Raw genomic sequence first — 19,855 nt, 5'->3', positions numbered from 1 at the left:
CATGTTTAGGTGCAGAAAATGGCTTATGATTCCTTCCTCTCAATTGCTACAATCTTGAATGTCCAAAGTGTTTCCCGCATCTAAATGTGAGGTATGCAATGTACTGCGAGGGAGTCAGTATAAAAAACATTTCAGGAAACAAGAAAAATCTCAGTCTGAAAATTGGCTGAAATTTGCATATAATATACACATGCAAAAAAATTTAAAAAGTATTGAAAATCATTTCACACAACTCAAAGTATATCATAAGTACTTGTCTATCTGTCATCCTGACTGCATGTAGCTCATACTTGTGTTTTGTTGAAAGTTGGTACAGGAATATTACTATGACAGAAAATTGAGCAAGATTCTCATTCAGACATGAATCCGACATGTTTAGGTGCAGAAAATGGCTTTTGAGTTCTCCCTCTTTCTCTGTCAAAACAGCTTGTTACTGTGTGGATAATTTCTCAGACACTGCCACACCTGCACCACTTCCCTTTTAAATCCCTCAATCATCCCTCCTCTTTTCTCACTTTTACCACACTCTGTTTCTGCCTCTCCAGTGCGTGTTCCAGATGCTGGGATCTTCATGGTGGGCATGGCTGTGTTTCCTTCCCACAATCCTCTGCAACGTGTGCCATCGACTCTTCCGTTCGCTCCACAACCTCCAAGCAGTGGCTTAGAGGTAAGTAGGAATCTCAGCGTTTTTATTTACTCATCAAATTGATCCTCTCAAAGCCTCCCTCATCAAACTGCTGCTTTGTTTCTTGTCCACTTTCCCTCCCAGATGCTGCTGTTTCCTGCACTGAGCTTTGTTCAGGCAGGTCGTCTGTCCTCCCTGGAGTTTGTCACTCAGGAGCTCAGCTCACGAGTCCACATTCGATTCCAGACCTACAGACCTCACTGTCATTATCTGAACCGGCACCTGCTGCTGCCCAGTGAGTCATGCACAGAAACACACATAATCACACTTTGCACATAAAACACAACGCACACATTCTTAGTTAGGACCAGAAAGTGTTAAAAAAAAAATGCATAAGCCACCTGAGCCCACACCGTCAGTTTGATGAAAGCAACGGCACCAATTTCCACACGCTGACCAACCTTGTCTCAAGTTGTTAGGTGGGTTAACATGAAAGGGAAGATTGAATGGAAACGCCATGAGGGGCAAAACAGAAGAATAAAGAGTAAAATCACCAGACAAACAACAACACCTGGGTACAGCTCCATTGAAACAAAACAGCAAAGATATTCATAGATAAGAGTCAAAGAGCTGATGCACTTGAAAGATGTGAGAAACAGAAATCCAGAGAGGCAGGCAGCTTGTTAAAGACACAGGATTATGTTTCCCCAAGAAGCTTTCATTTGAACTCGATGAATGCAGAAAGAGCGGAGGAGGAGACGGTGGAGATAATACGATAATGCAGCTGGAGTATTAATAAAACAGAAGATTGCTCCACCATACCTTGAGATGATGTAAGCCCACCACACTAATTATGTTCCCTGCTATGAATATGCAAACCGCACACATGCTCACACATCTTTCACATTCCACAAGTGCGCATTTTTTACCTGTTTTGGAAAGATTTGCTGGAATTAATCTTTTTTTTTATCCAGAAACTCACCGCTTTTATTTGCATTTTTGCAACATTTTACATGTTAGATAAAAATAGATGGACAGACATAGCAATACTAACAGATTATGTTGGGGATTTTGTACATTCACTTGTATAATTTGCCAATGATCACCCATATCATGCAGCTTTCTCCTCCATTTCACCTATTTATGTACTGCTTTTTTCATACTCCCAATTCACTATGAGAAACAACGACAACAACTTCCAGACTAGAAATCTACCACACTAAATCTGTCAAACGGTTTGGAGAGTATAATAAGGCAGACCTAAAGCTAGTTTTTTGGGTGGGTGAATTAGCCATTTTTTTTTCTTTTTTTAAATTCTCTTTATTGAGGTTCATATTTTTGTGTAGGACCAAAGACATACAAAATGAAACCTTATTTCCCACGTTTTTTTAACAACTGAACAAATATGAACATACAGCAGGTATAAGAAGAAAATAAATAAATGTTAAAAATGTTAATAAATGAATTAAAAAATAATAGTAATAATAATAATAATAATAATAATAATAATAATAATAATAATAATAATAACAAAATAATAATGAAATAAATAAAAGCACAAACAGAAACACCAGAAGTTCACCCCTCTACACCACCAGAGTGTCAATGTTTCTTAAATTGACCAGAGTACTACTGACTTATTAGAACAGGGTCCAGACTAAAACGTGTCCATAATAGCCACGTTGTCCAGAATGGGTCGCCATATCTTAATAAATCCTTCAGTATTGTCATGAAGGGTGTAGGTCAGCTTTTCTAGAGGAAGTATTCTCATGGACCTCCTTATACCAGTCCTCCACTGTAGGGCTGTCCTTTGATATCCAGAGTTTGAGGATTGTCTTTCTTGCTATATATAAGAGAATTTCAGTCACTTTAGCATTATGTTTGTCCCTAGCATTGTCCACTTTCGCTGCCAAGATACACTGAAATAGGGTGAGCTCCAAGTCATATCCCATCAAAGTAGTAACTTCTTCCTTCACTTCAGACCAGAAATTTTGTATTTTACAACATTTCCAAACCATGTGTGTGTATGTACCAAATTCCAAATTACATTTAATACAGTGAGGAGAGCCCAGGCCCAGCCTGCTCCTCAGCAGTGGTGTACAATGGAGTCTGTGCAATATTTTGAGTTGTGTCTCTTTGTCTGTATTACAGCTCAGAATTCGAAGTGTGTCTTTTATAATTGAAGTCCACACATTCTCTTCTATTTGTTCCCCTATATTGGTCTGCCACTGCTTTCTGATGTTGTCGGTAGAGTAGTTAAAATTTAAGCCAAAGGTTTTGTAAACATGAGAAATAAATCTTTTTGGTATGGGTTGTATTAAAAGGTCTTCCAGAAATGTCATATTGGGAGCATGTACATTTTTAGGTATATAGTGTCTTATTTGTAAATAGCGGAAAAAGTGAGACTGTAATAAAGAATATTTACTTTTCAGGGCTTGACTCCATTGTATCTCCCTCATAGAGTTTGACAAGCCGGTCCAAGCCCCTTTCCTGCCAAAATTTGTACACAGCATCATGACATGATGGAACAAAATCTGGGTTTTTCCATATCGGGGCCAGAAGAGAAAAATAATTTTTAAGTTTGAAACAGGCCGTAATCTTGTTCCATGTGTTCAACGAATTAGCCATTTTAATGACAGTGCTCAATTCTCTGCATGCAAATATTCCACAAAAACAATTCCCCATCACTATTTTCAGGGGACACCATTGGTGCATCCTGGACTTGGCACCGCCCAGTTGGTTTAAAGAAAAACAAACAAGTCAATGCTTTTTTTCCCCACTTATAGCAGAATGATAATGAGGTGCAGCCAGAACATTCTGCAAAGTGTTGGGTCAATGCTAGAAAATGGTCTGGCAGTGCAACACTAGCTTTCACCAATCACTGTGTTTTTTCTGATAACGATGTTAAATATGTCTCATTTCTTTAATCACTAAATAATATTTGCTACTTTTACAGCTGTTTTTACATGCAATGCATTAGAAAATGGCAGTTAAAAGAAATAAATAAATAATTCTTTTGTTCCTGTCCAGACTTTATTTTTTTTAAACTGACAAACAAATTGCATCTAATGTCTCAGGTTGTGGAGGCCCAGCGTGTGCTCCAGTAGCTGTTTGTGTCCCCAACGACACCAGGAGCAGTGATCCACCCCCCTGCCCCAGATTAGAGCAGTGGTGTCCCTTCCAGCGCCGATGCCAGCCCCTCTCTAGTCCTTGCCAGCCTTCTTCCTGTCCGAACTGCTCCCATTCTCACCGTCTGCCTCCTGGGATGTTGAGGCCGCGATACACTCTACAGAATGAGGTGGTCTTCACTCTACCAGCAGGACCAGCTGGACATGTACTGGTAAGAGGGTCTGCCTTTGTCTCCTAACTTATTCAGGAATGCCTTAACCCATCCATCCATCCATCCATCCATCCATCCATTATCTATACACCGCTTAATCCTGATTACGGTCGCAGGGGAGCTGGAGTCTATCCCAGCTGACTTAGGGCGAAGGCAGGAGACACCCTGGACAGGTCACCAGTCTATCACAGGGCTACACATAGAGGCAAACAATCACACTCACATTCCCACCTACGGACAATTTAAAATCACCAGTTAACCTCAGCATGAAGCCGGAGTACCCAGAGAAAACCCACGCATGCCTTAACCCTCTGACCCCAAAACCTTGAAGGCAAGTTTTTTTTGAAAACAGTCCTCCTTGACTGTCCTTGAACTACTCATCTGTGACATGACAAGAACATAACCAAATCCAAGCTTAAAATTGTAATATTTAGTCTACACCACTCTTCCACATGGCTCGTTTAAAAAATCGGCAAAAATAAACCATTTGAACTGACCACATTGTGTAAAATCCAAAAACTTCTGTGCTCCTTGATGCAACCATGAAGCCATTGGTGACTTTGCTTTGCCCAACAGTCACATGACATAAATTCTGTGGCTTTTCAGCTAAAATGCAGATGGTTGCGTCAACTATGGAAAAAAAAATAGACATATAAGTAATACTATTAAAAAATATCTATGGTATGTAGAGCCACCATTTTCCCTGTATTGATAACACCTGCGGACAAATGTTATGCATATGGATTTCAGATTGTTTTTGTAAAATAAATAATCCTAAGTAATTCACCTTTCCTTTTTTATATTTTTTAGGATTTTTGACATTACAGATTTGGTATTTTGCACAACAAATATATTTGTGTTCTTTCTATTGCCATTTCATGGTTGTCCACTTTCCATTAAGGTGCAGCACTTTGTATTGCAGTGAAAAATGAGGCCACATAGAGTAACAGTGTGACAAAAAAATACCTAGAAACTTCTTGGGGCATAGAGGGTTAATTTTAAGATGTTTGCAGCCATACTGGATAAATTGTAAATAGATAGCAACTGATGTGCAAGGCTGTTTCACAACATTGATCAAAACAGAAGACACTTATTGGCCTGTATCTCAGACTCTCCTGACTCTTGTTTCTTCCAGCTGCAAGACAAACTGGAGGACATCCTGGTTTCTCGTGGTGATGTGATCGCCCTGCAGCACGACGCCGGCCCGTCCTCTCTTCTCCGCTGCCAGCCGTCTCCAAACTCACTGTGGCGGCAACCCGTTTTAGCCCTCAACCAATCAGAGTGGTTCTGGATCAACAACAGCACCAGACAGTCAACGGATGCTACAGCCGATCACGATGCCAACCTTCTGCTCGACCCGGTGCTCGACATGGAGACCCTGGTGAAGGACGGTGAGGGAGGCTGGCTGGAGGAGGTGGTTTGTCCCGTCAGAGTGCTCTATGTGGGACAAAGTGAGACACAGCTGCAGGGAGCACAGCTGTCTAATGGACTGCCCCAGCCGGGACTCTACAGCCTGCTGGTAAGCAATCAAAGCTGCAGTCATATCCCAGCATTCATGCAGGAGGCCGCGTAGGAATGCAGAACCTGTTGTGTAGAGTTTTTTCAGTGGGAATTGTATTTTTCTGTAACACCAATGTCAGATAGACATTACATTGCCATACAAATCTTTTTAGTGAACAAGTTGATTTCTGTCTTTACCTTGTTTGCTCTGTGTTTGTTTTATGATTGTTTTACTGTAATAATTGAGACAAAACCTAATTGAATTTCAGGTGACCTCTGCTGAGCCATCATACCCAGCTTCAGCATCGTGCCCATTGCGGGTGGTGCCTCCACTGGGCTTAACAATCCTTCACCCGCCCCCACGTAATAATACCCTCTACCTGCAGCCCAACGACACTCGCCTTCTGCTCCGTGTGCAGTCTAGCTACGAAACAAAGATGTCGCGTCGTGGCAGTAATCTCAGCGTAACTTTCCAGCCTGAATGTCCACCAGAGTTTCCAGTGCTCTGTCAGCCTGGGCTGAGCTCAGGGTCTGGGGTCGAGGTTTCAGAGCCAAGCCAGTACGCAATGCTGGACCTGAGCCTGGGTGTGAATGAGCAGAAGGTTCCAGTGCAGATAGAACTGGAAGCCCACAATAACGTGACAGAGGCCAGTCTGATGGTGTTTGTTCACCTGGAAGAGCCGCTCAGAGGACTGGTGGTGCAGCCTCACCCTGCACACAGAGTACTGATGGAGTCGGTTGTGGTGAGTGTGTTTTTGATTTTGTGTTAATTTAACTGACAGTATATAAAGAGCTCATATTTGATATAAACATTTAATACACCACACTGTACTCTGTGTGTGTTTCAGAGCTACACAGCATCAGTGCTTGAAGGCACCAGTCCCACATTTAAATGGACAGTGGATGACAAGCCGTACTTCACCTACTACAATACAGTCCTCAATGTCATCTACCAGCATGCTGCCATCTACAAGCTCACAGTGAGTTTCTGTCTAATGCTCAGTTTCAGCATGAGTCAAACTGTTGTCATTCTGCCAGACAATCTTTTCTGTTGCCATACATTGGCCAAATTGATATATTATAAACCCCCTCCAGTGAAAATCATTAATAATGTCAGTCCAAGTCTAAGAATCAATTTCTGGTTTCGTTTTTAATGCCCGCTTATCCGATGTGACATCCAAAGACACTGACTAAATTTCTGCAAAATATATGCAAATCAAAGAAATTTTACCTGTGATTAGATAAATTTCTCTACTGGACAGCAACATAGGCACTTTAAATTTTAAGATATATTCTGTTAATCACATTATTAGAAAGAAAGCTGTCATACTTACAAGGTTGAATTGAGTATTTGGTACTAATTCAATTGGCATGTGTTTGAAGTGGTTGGCTCAGCCATCCTTATATTACCATAAAATCACCAAAGTTAGCATTTTGGTCTTCTTGATCATGGATTGCTTGTCTGTAACTAACAGCTACTTTTATCAGTCATGTTTTCTGCCCTGTTTTGTTGAACGATTGCCAGTATATAAATGTCAGAGACTGTGAAAAGTGAGTGTTTGCTTGAGCCTTGTCAACATCTTTGAACTACTAATTTTGTCCATAGGCAGTACAAAATCCATTTATTGTGAAAAGAAAATGAGAAACACATGTTTATAACAGCGGGAACCAGTAAATGTTTAGAATTCCGGCTTAAAGGCTGAATGAAAGGATTATTTGATCATAATGATCAAAATTAAAGTTACAGATTTCAGTTGTCGCTATTGTGTTTTTGGAAATATTACACTTGCATATCTTAGTTATGTTGCTGCTTTGACTACCTTGGATGTCACAAAAAACTTTCTACCAAACAACGTGCCATCTCTCCTAGGTGACGGCCATGAACCATGTCAGCACACTCACAGAGCATTTCAATGTAACTGTGGACCGGCTGCAGCCCATGAATAACCTCACAGTCAGAGGTGTGCCAGATGTTGTTCCTCAGGGCTCCAACCAGACTCTCACCGCCTCTGTGCTCGTGGACATGTCTGTGGCTGCCACCTTCAGGTATGAACATGGATGGATAAGTGGACAGCTTGATCGATACCCCCTTTAAAACAACTCAAGTTAAAAAAACTGCCAATTTCTATCTCTATGTCTCTATTTTTAAGACTGAGTGAACCCACATTGTGTCTCTGTTTGTGTGTGACTGCTCCTTTCTTCTCCTCTATCTGTCTTTGCTCTTTTCTCTGTTTTTGTCTTCCTCTGTGCCATAATAGCACTGCTGCAGTCAAGTCAAAGCAGAGCCTTGGATTTATAACCGTGTGGTTTGGGAAGATTGCTGACAAGAATTTTCCCTTCTGCGCGGCTGTTTCCCCCATGCTTTTTTTTCCCTGTTTCTTCCACTCTTTCTATTTTACTCTTTTACCTCCCTCCTTTTTTCATGTTTCCACCCTCTCTGCTTTGGAGCACTCTTTCACTTAGCTACACTCCGCTCTCCCCAATTCTTGGTCCAGAGAGGTTTCCTGAGTTTTCAGTTTCCACTTCTCCTCATCCAAACCCTCTCTCGTGTCATCAGAAAAGATTCCTCCTTTCCAGCTTTCCAGTGAGTGCATGTGTGCTGGTATTACTCATGTTGTATGGATGAAATCTGTTTACACAATCACATTGTGGGGACCAAAAAGGGACAAAAAGCTTGATCTGAAAGTCCTCCTTTAATGGTTTTACGTTGTCTCTGTTATGCTGTAGATGGTCTTTTGGTGACGGAGGATATAAGGAGTTTGAATACAAGCCGCCCTACCCTCTTTCCCTCCTCTGGCCAGATTCCCCTAATCAAATTCTCCTAAGCAACAACATCACCTATGTCTACTCTCAGCCAGGTAACCTCTCTCTATCAGATATAGTAGAATACAGTAATAGAGCAGTGTCCAGTCGTTTTTATGGAGGTTTGCAATGTTTGAAACCTGCTGGTAGTTAATAACATGTAGCTAATATTAGCTCTTTTTCATTGGTTTCTCTTTCTTGCCTTTCTCTGTACAGGAATATACACAGCACTCGTGTCAGTTTCCAATCGTTATGAGAACATCAGTCAAAGCATCAACATGAGCGTCTACAGCATCCTCACTCGCGTTGATATACAAACAGAGCCACAACTCCTCCTTGCTGGCAAATCCGCCGATTTTGAAGCTCACCCTCTGCCCTCGCCGTACGGCATTCATTACGACTGGCACTTCGGGGATGGTTCTGCCACCCTACAAGGACGTCGTGTGGCACACACCTGTGCGCAGAGTGGCGTCTTCACTGTGTGTGTATCAGTAAATAACACTATCAGTTCTACAGAAGCTTGTGCTGAAGTGTTTGTATATGAGGAGATTGAAGATCTAACAGCTGAAAGCTCCTCTCCCACAGAGTTGAATAGTCCCACCACAGTGTGGGCCCACTTAGCTTCAGGTAATAACATCACATGGACATTCTCAATGGGTGATGGCACTCTCTATACCACATCTGAACCTCGTGTGTCTCACAGCTACGTCAAAGATGGCAACTACACTGTAAATGTGACTGCTATGAATGCCGTGAGCTCTGGCTGGACAGTCCTTCCAGTTCAGGTGTTTGTCTTCCAAGTTATAAGGATGGAGCCATCCGGGTGTGTACAAGAGCGGACTCCAGTCAACTTTCAAGCCTGGGTGTCTGGAAACGCATCGATTCATCTTTATGAATGGAGTTTTGGGGACGGAAGCCTCAATGAAACACACCATGGAAATCCCAGAGTCTCACACACCTACCAAACAAGTGGGAACTACCAACTCTCCCTGCTCCTTTCCAGCAGGGTCAACAAGGCCACCAAGGACAATTTCTTTAACTGGGTGTGTGTGCAGCCAGCTTTGACGGACATCAGCCTTATTCTTGAGAAATCACATTACGCTGTGGGGGAGGAAGTAAAGTTCCATGTTAGAGCTGAGCCGCAATTTAACTACAGCTATCAGTGGGACTTTGGTAGAGAGGAAGATCTTGTGCCCATCCATGGTTCTGAGAACATCATGACAGCATATAAAAAGCCTGGTCTTTACATTGTGACGGTAAATGTTTTCAATAACATCTCCACCAGTAACACCAGTGCTGTGATTGAGGTTCTGATGCCCATTGGACCAATTGTTATTCATCATAATGGCACAAAGTACAATAACCTGACACTTGGAGCATCATACGCTTTCATTACTTACTCCTTGGCCTCCAATGTCACTTATATCTGGAATTTTGGAGATGGAAATGTGCTTACAGGCAAGAATACCCTCCATACCTACAACATCTCTGGAAACTACAATATCACACTGAAAGCAGCCAACACAGTTAGTCACAATGACACTGTTCTGCCTGTTAATGTCCTTACACCAATTCGTGGGTTGACAGTCAATGCAAGCTTGGTAAATGTCCCTCTCAATGCTTCAGTCCATTTTGAGGCCCAAATGGAGGAGGGAGACTGTGTGCGGTTTTCTTGGATGGTGTCTGGTTCTCTTGGATATTGCTGCACCTCAATCCCAGGGACACACACCATGTTCTACACCTTCCGCTCTGTTGGCACCTTCAACATCATTGTGACAGCGGAGAACGACGTGGGAACATCACAAGCAAGTATCATTCTGTTTGTCCAACGTGAGCTGGAAGGACTGCAGATTTTAGCGGATGAGATTGGAGGAGGTGGAGGCACAGGGCTGGATGGTTGTTGTTACGCTACAAATCGTGTTCTCCACCTTCAAGCAGGATTAAAGGAAGGCACCAACATGACCTTTACTTGGAACCTTATTAGAGAACTTGACCCTGTCAGCTCATTCAATGTAACTGGGAAGACTGTAGAGCTGAATTTCTCCAAGCCAGGTCCATGTGACATCCTTCTCCGGGCAGCAAACCTTCTGGGGCAGCTTTCCATCAACAGAACCATCCACTTTCTTGAACCAGCTGGAAGTGTGCAGCTGCAGATCAGCAACAATCCAGCTGCTGTAGGTTCTTCAACAAACATGACAGTACAGACTAATGGAGGTACAGACCTGCAGTACCGCTGGACTATAGATGGGAACACTCTGGACTGGAACAAGCCCTGGAAAACCCACAACTTCAACAGTCCTGGCCAAAAACAAGTCACTGTGGAGGTCTTCAATGAAGTTAGCTCGGAGGTTGTGTCAGAGATTGTCAGTGTCCAGGAAGTTATTTCTGGGTTAAGTTTCTCAGCCACCAATGTGACAGAGCAGAATTACGTAGCAACGGGGGTGAACGTCTTGCTCCAGGGGGACGTGTTAACAGGAACCAATGTAGTGTGGACGTGGCTGATGGAAGGGAGAACAGAAACGGGAAGGAAAACCTCTTTGATTTTCCAGGAGCCAAAGACAGCCAGTGTTACTCTGAATGCCACCAACGATGTCAGCTGTCAGGTGGTCTCCAGAGAGTTCTTTGTTCAAGACAAAATTCAGGGATTGGAGCTGAGGGCAAGTAAGAAGCGTGCAGCAGTGGATGAAAAGGTAGAGTTCACCATTACCATGGTAGCAGGTACGGATGTTCAACTGATCCTCAGCATCAGCGGCGATGCCACTATGTATCCTCAGCCCAACACAACCTACAGCCATGTATTCACCAGGGTGGACTCGTACTTGGTGAATCTCACTGCTCACAACCAGGTAATGAAAAAAAAAAAAGATTGCTAATGTACATTGTAAGATTCCATCCATTACATATGCAATTACATAAAATATTGTCATACATGGCTAGCTCCTCACCATTTTCTGAAGATGTACAAAGCTTCTTGCTTCATCTGAGAGGTACAGCATGTCCAACTTCTAGCATTTGCCAAAATATTTTCAAGTTCTGTCCATCTACACTTGCACTAGCATATAAGGTTTGCTGTCACTGCCTGACATAGTATCGGTACATTTACATAATTACACTGACAAAATACAGTTTCACTCGCCTTGTACCTGAAAATTGGTATAACATGCAAAACCATCTAAAACTTTTTTAGGTCTTTATTGTCACTTATTTTAATTCCTGCTTCATTTATTTTTCGATTTTGAAAGATCCAATTATTCTTAATGTTTTTTTATTTTTGTCGCCATTCTTATCCAAGGGTCTTACTTGTGTACCTAATTTTTTTATCTTTTTGCTTGGCTACATTGTAAATGAGGACTCTTTACCTAAATGCATTTTGAGTTTAAATAAAGCTTGAATGAATGAATGAATGAATGAATGAATGAATGAATGAATGAAATTAGGATATTCTGCTTATTAAAAAGGACATCAGACTAAAACATTGCAATAGTTAAATTTGTTGCATGTTTCAATGTGTTAATCCAGGTCAGTTACAAGAGGCACCATCTCCAAGTGGAGGTGATGGAGCCTGTGCGTGGGCTTTCCATCCAAGGAAGCTGTGCAGCGATTCCTGTAGGTGTGAAGAAAGTGTTTGTGGCCAACATCCAGACTGGCAAACCTGTTCGTTTCCTGTGGACTTTTGATCTGCATCTCCACAAGGCATCACATATGGGCAAAGAGGTCTGTTCACGTACAGATGAAAGCCTGTGTAATCATGACATATATATCACAAAATAGTAAAGAACTGTTAATGGCATGAATGGTGACATATCTTTATGAATCCCACCATCTCCTAGGTGCCCTACACGCCAGAAGAACCTGGTTTATTGACCATCTATCTGAGGGCCTTAAACAACCTGCATGGACAGAATATCACCAGGCACATACTGGTGCAGCACCTGCTGAAGGCTGCTGTCCTGGATGCAGTGCCTCGGGACACTTTCATCAATAAGACAGTGACCCTGATGGCCTCCGTCACACCCAGATCTAGTCCTGTGGAGTGTCTGTGGGACTTTGGTGACGGCTCTACTCAAGTTCACACCAACACCACAACTGTGGGTTATGCATACAGACACCCAGGACACTACCTGGTCCAGGTATGTTTCTTTGAATTACATTCTTTTATTTGTCCTTCAAATATGAGATATACTGATTTCTGATGTTGTCAAGTTTGTGAATTTACCAGCTTGGTTATTTCCTTTCTAGGTAAACTGCAGTAACCTGGTGAGCTGGGTGTTGGCCCAGGTTGAAGTGAACATCAGTGTATTAGAGTGTGAAGAGCCAGAAGTTCAGGTGGTTCAAGCCCCCCGTCTGGCCATCTGGCGCTACCAGCCTGCTTTGGTAGAAGCCAGCGTGGACCTGAAAGGCTGCATACGCTACGGAGCTCAGTACCTCTGGCAAGTACTCGCAGGGTCTTCCTGTGAGAGTGAAATAATGAAAGACAACCCTGTGCCGCCCAGAGCAGTTACTCAGCCCTCTCAGTTTTTGCCTGTCCAAGTAATTCGCCTGCCGGGGGAGGTGGATGTGCGGCGGCTGCAGCTGTCGTTGCCGAAGATGGCTTTGACAGCAGGGAACTACACCTTGGTGTTTTCTTTGTCATACGAAGGTGTGCCACTAAGGAAGGCTGCTTGTCTGCACCTCGGTGTCATGGCGGCCAGGTCAGTACAAAAATATGTTTGTTTAATGATTTTTACTTACTTGGCAAGGCACATTACTTATTATATCAGTAATCATCTGTGATCTTTACTTATGGGCCAGACGTAATGCGCAGCTTGATAAAGTGTAGAATTAAACCATCAATCCACCCAAAATCTTCATCACCATCTTGGCACTTATTCTCCTTAAATTCATTGCAATTAATTCTTACACTTGCCTAGTTTCATAGTGATAAATAAGTGACCCAATCCAGTCTCACTGTCCACTTCTCTGCTGGTGATCCTTATTTTCAGTATGTACTTTTGAGTCTTGACACACTTACCGCTCAAGCTTGTTGTTTGGAGCCATTCACATGTGTTTCTTTTGTGCTAGTACAGATTCAGTGTATTACATTTGGGAAACAGTGTCACCTTTAAAAACTTTAATGCAAAGAAAACAGAATAAATCGGGAAACTGAAATCAGTTTTACCCAGGTGATGTAAACGAATCACATCCATGAAACAACTGAAAGAATTTTGATAAGATTGAGACAACAACAACATCCATCCATCAAAGCAGTACCTTCCAGGTGCTAAAAAATTAAGGCAATGAATAAGTGCCAATAACTGCAGTTCCTCAAATGGCCACTTGAGGCTGGCCTCAAAAGCAAGTTAATGCCTATAGACTCCCATGTTAAAATGCCCAAATTGGCAGCAGAAATAAGTTTACAGGCTGGTACACAAGTCAGTTTTGATCTTTACAGGTAATTTGCCTATTTGTGGCAGCTGTATGTGGGCAATTTTTTTCTAAAACCATTTAAATTGTATTACGACGTAAACTGAAGTGTCAGTTTAGGGTGTGGCAGTCCATGGCCAAGAGACAGTGGTATGGCCTACCTGAATTCCACAATGTGCCTGTTTGCTTATTTTTGGTTTGACTCAGTCAGGTATTGCCAAGATATCAACAGCTGGAGCCATCACACTGAGCTTTAAAAGCACTTAAAAACACAAAACTATGGGTGATGTCAAAGAGATTTTGTTGATCTTCATATGCAGTGAGGCATACTACCCTCTACACTACTTTGTCCCACATAGCAACAACATGGGCAACAATAATAATTGCCTTTAAGAGAAATTCAGTTTCCTGTACTCTACTAGAAGATCACTTATGACAGTACTGTCCTCAAATGTACTCCCAAACTCTGAGGGAGAAAGCTAAGGAAGCTTGCTTGTTTGATGTGGAGGTTGCGCTGTGTATTGTTCATGTCCCATCATAACTTTTACTTTATCAGAGATAAAGGTTTGCAAAGATTTCTTGCACCTCTGATCGTCAGTTGGCGTTAAGAGATTGACAGGAATTTTATACTTGCATTACATGGTCTTTTTTTCTGCTAATTGTACCCCTGTTACTTGTCAGGCTGATGCCCATAATAGAAGGTGGCACCTACAGGGTTTGGCCGAGGACACAGGACCTGCAGCTGAGTGCAGAGCAATCCTATGACCCCAACATGGACCCAGACAGCCAGTCGCTGCTCAACTACAACTGGGAGTGTCAAAGTACATCAAAGGTAAACACAGCCTAAAACAAAAGTTGTTTATCATCTATCTGCTCTGTCTAAATGTAGTGAAAAGGAGGAGCACAGAAAGGAGCTACTGCAGCATCTGTCTAAATCCAGCTGATATTAGCATAGTTGGAAGGGAAATGGATTTGAGCCATTATTTATTATGTATAAGCTGATTTCTTAAATATAGAGTAGAATAGTGAATAGTGTGTTAATAACTGATGCATGTACATAGAATCAAACAGTTTCTTGCCGTTCTGCCTTTGTTTCTGAGGTTAGACAGGATTGTCTCTTGTGTTTCTTGCTATTTGTCCAACATCTGACTTGAGTCTAATACAAATAAGAGTGTTCACTTGTTAAACCAAACTCACTCTCAGAATTTCTTATCATACTTTTAAATGTTGAACTCCTAAAGCAGATTTTGGAGAACTTGATCCTGCAAAGGAGGCTCTGAAAAAAATTACATAATAGTCATCTGGTCCTGAGTTCTGTAACTGGCTTCAGAGAGGCTTGGCAGCACTGATGTGAGGAGGAGAACTTATTTCAGGACAGTTTGTTAGTGTGTCCACTGAGTGTTGAGTTTATGCTCATTTGGTGTTTTTCGCACTCACTGCTTCCTTGGTTGGGCGGGAACACATTCTGCCGGAGCAGCAAAAGACCACAATATAAGACCCAATGGGATGGGTGTATCCAGCAGGACGGAGTGTGTGTGTTGAGTCATATGTCCAACTTTGTGAGGACCAGTTTGTGTTTATAACGGTGAAAGTGCGTGTATTTCTGGAAAGTGAGTCTGTTTTATCCAGTTCTCATCAGGAAAGATTTTCGAAAAGGGCTGCATGTAGGGTAGGACTTAGTTTCAGGATTAAGGTTAGATTAGGATGAGCTTTGGGGTTTGGTATTTAGTCATGATAGTTACGGTTTGGAATGCATTGTGTCAGCAAAGGTCCTCACAAAGTAACAAGTACAGATGTGTGTCTGTATGTTGTACATCTAAGCAGGCAGGCATTTAAAGGGTTATGTAACTGTTTAGAGATAAACTCGGCATTCCACAGCTGGTGCTTTGCTCCCCACCCTGACAATTACACACACACACACACACACACACACACACACGCACACACACACACACTCATTGCTGTGCAGTACTGTTGATAAAAAGAAAGAAGGATGTTCAGTTTGACTACAGAAAGTGAAATAGTTTTTACACTCTAGCGGAAGTCAAAGCTAGAAAGGCCAAATAAATGATTGGACAGAAACACAGTCCTACACTGTCCTCACTGAATACAGTTGCAGAAGGTAGTGCAAGGGGTGATCACAAAGACTTATTGAAATCAGAAACTGAACCTGATTTAAATTTGGCTCCCATCCCCATCAGAGTAGTTTGCTTGTGCAACAATACAGCGCTCCCAGCACTTCTGCGACATTTGTAATGCTCCCTGAAAGTTATGTAAGCATGTCAAGCACCATCTGTAATGAGCATTGAATCTTCTAAACTCTGTCAAAATGGAGACCCTTCAATTTGAGTTTCATTTTGAGGAACAGGGAAAATTCACAAGGTGAAACTCTGTTGAGTAGTAGTGGATGTGGAGCAATGATTCAGTTGTTGTGGCCTAAAAACCCACCTGCATAATCACCAAGCTATGACCAGAGCACAGCGTGGGGATTTTGTCACCTCTCAAGTCATTGCAATAGAATTTTTCCTTGACAGTCCGATCCTGCGAGACAAATTCACAGTGTAAATCCACGTAAATGTTGAAGAAAACAACAAGCGTGCTCCTGACCTGATGGGGTTTTTTTTGTTTTGTTTTTTGTTTTTTTTTGGAGTCTGTGAGTTTTTTCACTGTGAAAACTTCAATTTCTTCTCTTGGCGGTAGCTGCAGACCCACCTGTTGTCACCAGTAATGATCCTCGACATGAAGAATAGATCATGTTGCTGCTGACTGACTCAAAATGTGATATTTTCATCTCTGTTCCAATTTGCAGACTATAAAGAAATCAGCCTATAACACTGGTCCCTGTCATGTGATCCTGCATGAAGAGTCCTGACAGTTACTTCTCTTTATTTGTTAAGTGCATTTCCAAACAAATTTCATGTATTTCAAAGTGTTTTACAGGCTTCTTGACTCAATGTAAGATACTAGTAAAATTTTTAACATTAGACAGAATAATTTGATTATGGTGAAATATTCACAAAATCTAAAAACTTGGATACAATAAAATAGAATGCTTTATTTGAAGACAATTTACTTGCATAAGGACTTTACAAGCAAGATAATAAGAATAAAAATCAGTATCACTGCGGTTACAATATTTATTTTACTGAAATCAAGAAAATCTGTATAAAAACATACATAGGTTCTTTATCTTATTTATTTTTAATATTAAGTAAGTTCGTGGTTCTGAGATTAAGAGACACAGTACTAAGGGAAACACAACCTCACCAAATTTGTCAGGGGAAACACTAAGAACCTTTTATTAAACCTCTTTATTTGTTTTGAACGTACTAACACCAACAGCCAGTGAATGATCTGTACCAGCCATACAGAGTTTTTAGATTAGGATAAATCTTAGCAAGTTTAATGTTAGAAAAAAAAGAAGTAGTTAGTGAAGTACTTTAAAAATCTGAATAACATCTAGGAGGAAAAAAAAGAGAAGAAAAGATCTAAGAATTCACAAAGGAATATAAACTAAAACGAAAATACAGATACAAATATGAAGGTAATAGATGAGTTTGGGCTTTGTAAACAAGAAGGTTTGAAAAGCAGTTCTAAAAGATAAATTCAACTAGTGTGGTTTGTCTCTGTCAGTAAAAATCTAAATCCCAGCTGCTGAAAGAACTGGAACTTCTTATTTTAGGAGAAATTCACAAAGCAACTTGTTACAAAGGTATTTATTAGAATTTATCAGCATTAGGTACAGAGTTATGACTTGACAACAAAACAAAAGTACACAATGTGACCTGCTGTGAGATCCTGATGAATCCTTTCTCCATGTCTGAGTTAATTTGTAATTAAGTAACCAATAAAGTTACCACCATTGTGGGATGTATGTAATGCTGCAGGTATTTAAACTCTACAATCAACAGGAAGTAAACTGAGCTTCTGCTACTGTTAACATTTTGTCAAATCCTGCAGCACATTTATTCACGTTATTCTGACCTGTTGCTCTGTCTTCATCACTGTAAAGTTGTTTTTTTTTTTATGGTCATATCAGTTTACAATAAATGTCAAATTGCAGGGCAAAGTAAAGGAGGGAAGTGTTTTGTGATTTTTGGCAGCAAACTGGTTCTTTTTTGCAGGGTTTATTCAGACATTAAGCTGACATTATTCAGACGCTGCCAGATTAATAGAAGGGAGTTCATGTCTGAAAGGAGCACAAATGTCATTAAATCTAATTTCTGATTTGTATCAGTGTATTTCTTACTGTTACTCGCTGATACCTAATGCTGATATCTTGCACCAAACCCTGTTCTTGTTCTTTGTGAAATTAACTGGTTTTATAAAGAAGATTCTTCTAATGTTTCTGTTTGCAGGGTCCGGAGCACTGTTCTAGTCTGAACTTTGGTCTGGGCTCCAGCGGTCCTGTGCTGGGAATCTCTGGCTCCGAGCTGGAGGCAGAAGTTGAATACACCTTCAAACTGACCATCAGCAAAGACGGGATGGCACCAGAATCAACCACACAGACTGTAAGTTAGTACGATCATTATTGACAACAATCAGTCTCTTCATTAAATTATTAATCATATACCAATATAAATGAGAGGAAAGAAGCAAATGTGGTCTTTCACTGTGCAACGCATACTGTATGGTACTGGTTATGTCAGTGTGAAGAAATAGTCAAGAGGAACATACACATGAATCATAAATAAATGTTTGTGTTTTGAGGTTGATGGAAATAGAAGTTTCTAATCAGAGCCGCCAACTCTCCAGGCTGCTAACCTGTGATCTCCGTGTGTCTGACAGGTGCTCGTTCAGAGTGGCCACATCCCCATGGTGTACCTGGAGTGTGTGTCCTGTAAGGCCCAGTCCATTTACGAGGTCAGCCAGAACTCGTACGTCTACCTCAAGGGAACTTGCACTAACTGCCAGGGCCTCCACCGTGGGGTAAGCACACACTCACACAGGCACAAACACACAATCTAAACCTTACTCTCCATGTCTCAGTAAATGAGGTCACTGCGCCACAGAAGCAGCTACATTTTCCAGGTCCTTTTCTTGCTTTTTTTTCCCTTTCCTCTTTCTCTATCTCATCTCCTCTCTGCTTTATTCAGACTTTCCCTGGGATTTCAGGCAGTAGTGTGTGGGTGTGAGAGTGAGCTCATCGTACAAGTGGGGCCAGACAGAATATGTTATGTCCTAACTGACACAAGGAAACTATTTGAGAGGCAAAACTCTCGTCCAGTCGTTGGAGCTCAAACTTCACATGCCAGCTGACTGTGTGCTGTGTAGCTTTATATAATTACACTGTACTTGAGTTTCCCTCCTGTGATGCAGTAAATTTGTTTCTCTGTGCATACGGTATAGCTGACTTATATGTTATCAGAGGGGGTGAAAGATAGGCATCAGCTGTACGGAGCTCAGTTTCACTTAGTGCTCAAACGCCTCGTGGAAGCGATTGTAACAAGTAATTACATACAGATTTATTCATGCAGCACTTTACAAAAAGTTGTAAGTAGCTTTATTAAGTTCAGAATAACTTGACAAACCTTTAATACAGATAGAAATAACAAGAAATAAGCTAATCATTTGTTACAAAAAATAAGGGATTTTTTTTAAATCTAGCAAATTAGAGAATATTGTTATGAGAAGAAAACCCTTAAAAAGTTTGGGTTTACAAGCGGCGAGGTTCTTTCATTTTCGCTTAAGCTTTGGGAACATTTAGTAAATTGCTTAAGTGACCAAAGAGACTTTAAAGTTTCTATGTGGACACAAGAATGCAGAAATGTACTCTGGGCTACACTGTGTAGCGTTTGGTAAAAACCACAGTTTTATTTAAATTTTAGACTCCACTGGCAGCCAGTGGAGAGAGGAGAGAAGCCAACTGTACAGTCACGTCAAATGCTTAAAAAACAGTAAAGTGATTGTTTAATGTTTACAATAATACAGCTTCTCAAAGTCTGGACCGAACAGCAACTCAGTAATTGTACCTCAAGGTGTGAATACAATACATTGTAATACACACAAAGGTTGGATACACAAGAATGTGTTCTAGTTTGACACATGTTTACTATCAGTCAACACATTTGTAGTGACGCTGAATATATGGTATAGCTGAATGTGACTCACAGCAATCCCGTCCCTGCATAAATGTGGTTTTAATGGCACTTTTTTCCCCCCATCGTATCGTTGTCATGGCGATA

General features: G+C 41.3%; 1 protein-coding gene across 1 annotated transcript in view; it reads left to right on the top strand.

Annotated features, from left to right (window-relative positions):
* Positions 1-19,855, top strand: part of pkd1a (polycystic kidney disease 1a) — an 89,456-nt gene that overhangs the window by 35,623 nt on the left and 33,978 nt on the right. The window contains exons 11-25 of the mRNA XM_023275238.3: positions 546-667; positions 770-920; positions 3,703-3,965; positions 5,101-5,484; positions 5,735-6,208; positions 6,314-6,445; positions 7,336-7,511; positions 8,193-8,323; positions 8,484-11,113; positions 11,787-11,981; positions 12,098-12,397; positions 12,507-12,958; positions 14,352-14,502; positions 18,029-18,181; positions 18,459-18,599. Coding sequence (XP_023131006.2) covers positions 546-667; positions 770-920; positions 3,703-3,965; positions 5,101-5,484; positions 5,735-6,208; positions 6,314-6,445; positions 7,336-7,511; positions 8,193-8,323; positions 8,484-11,113; positions 11,787-11,981; positions 12,098-12,397; positions 12,507-12,958; positions 14,352-14,502; positions 18,029-18,181; positions 18,459-18,599 — 5,855 coding nt within the window. The remainder of the gene's footprint in view (positions 1-545; positions 668-769; positions 921-3,702; positions 3,966-5,100; positions 5,485-5,734; positions 6,209-6,313; positions 6,446-7,335; positions 7,512-8,192; positions 8,324-8,483; positions 11,114-11,786; positions 11,982-12,097; positions 12,398-12,506; positions 12,959-14,351; positions 14,503-18,028; positions 18,182-18,458; positions 18,600-19,855) is intronic.

This window comes from Amphiprion ocellaris, chromosome 4, assembly GCF_022539595.1.
Source record: "Amphiprion ocellaris isolate individual 3 ecotype Okinawa chromosome 4, ASM2253959v1, whole genome shotgun sequence".
Lineage (NCBI taxonomy): Eukaryota > Metazoa > Chordata > Actinopteri > Pomacentridae > Amphiprion > Amphiprion ocellaris.
This window is presented reverse-complemented; position numbering and strand designations above follow the sequence as displayed.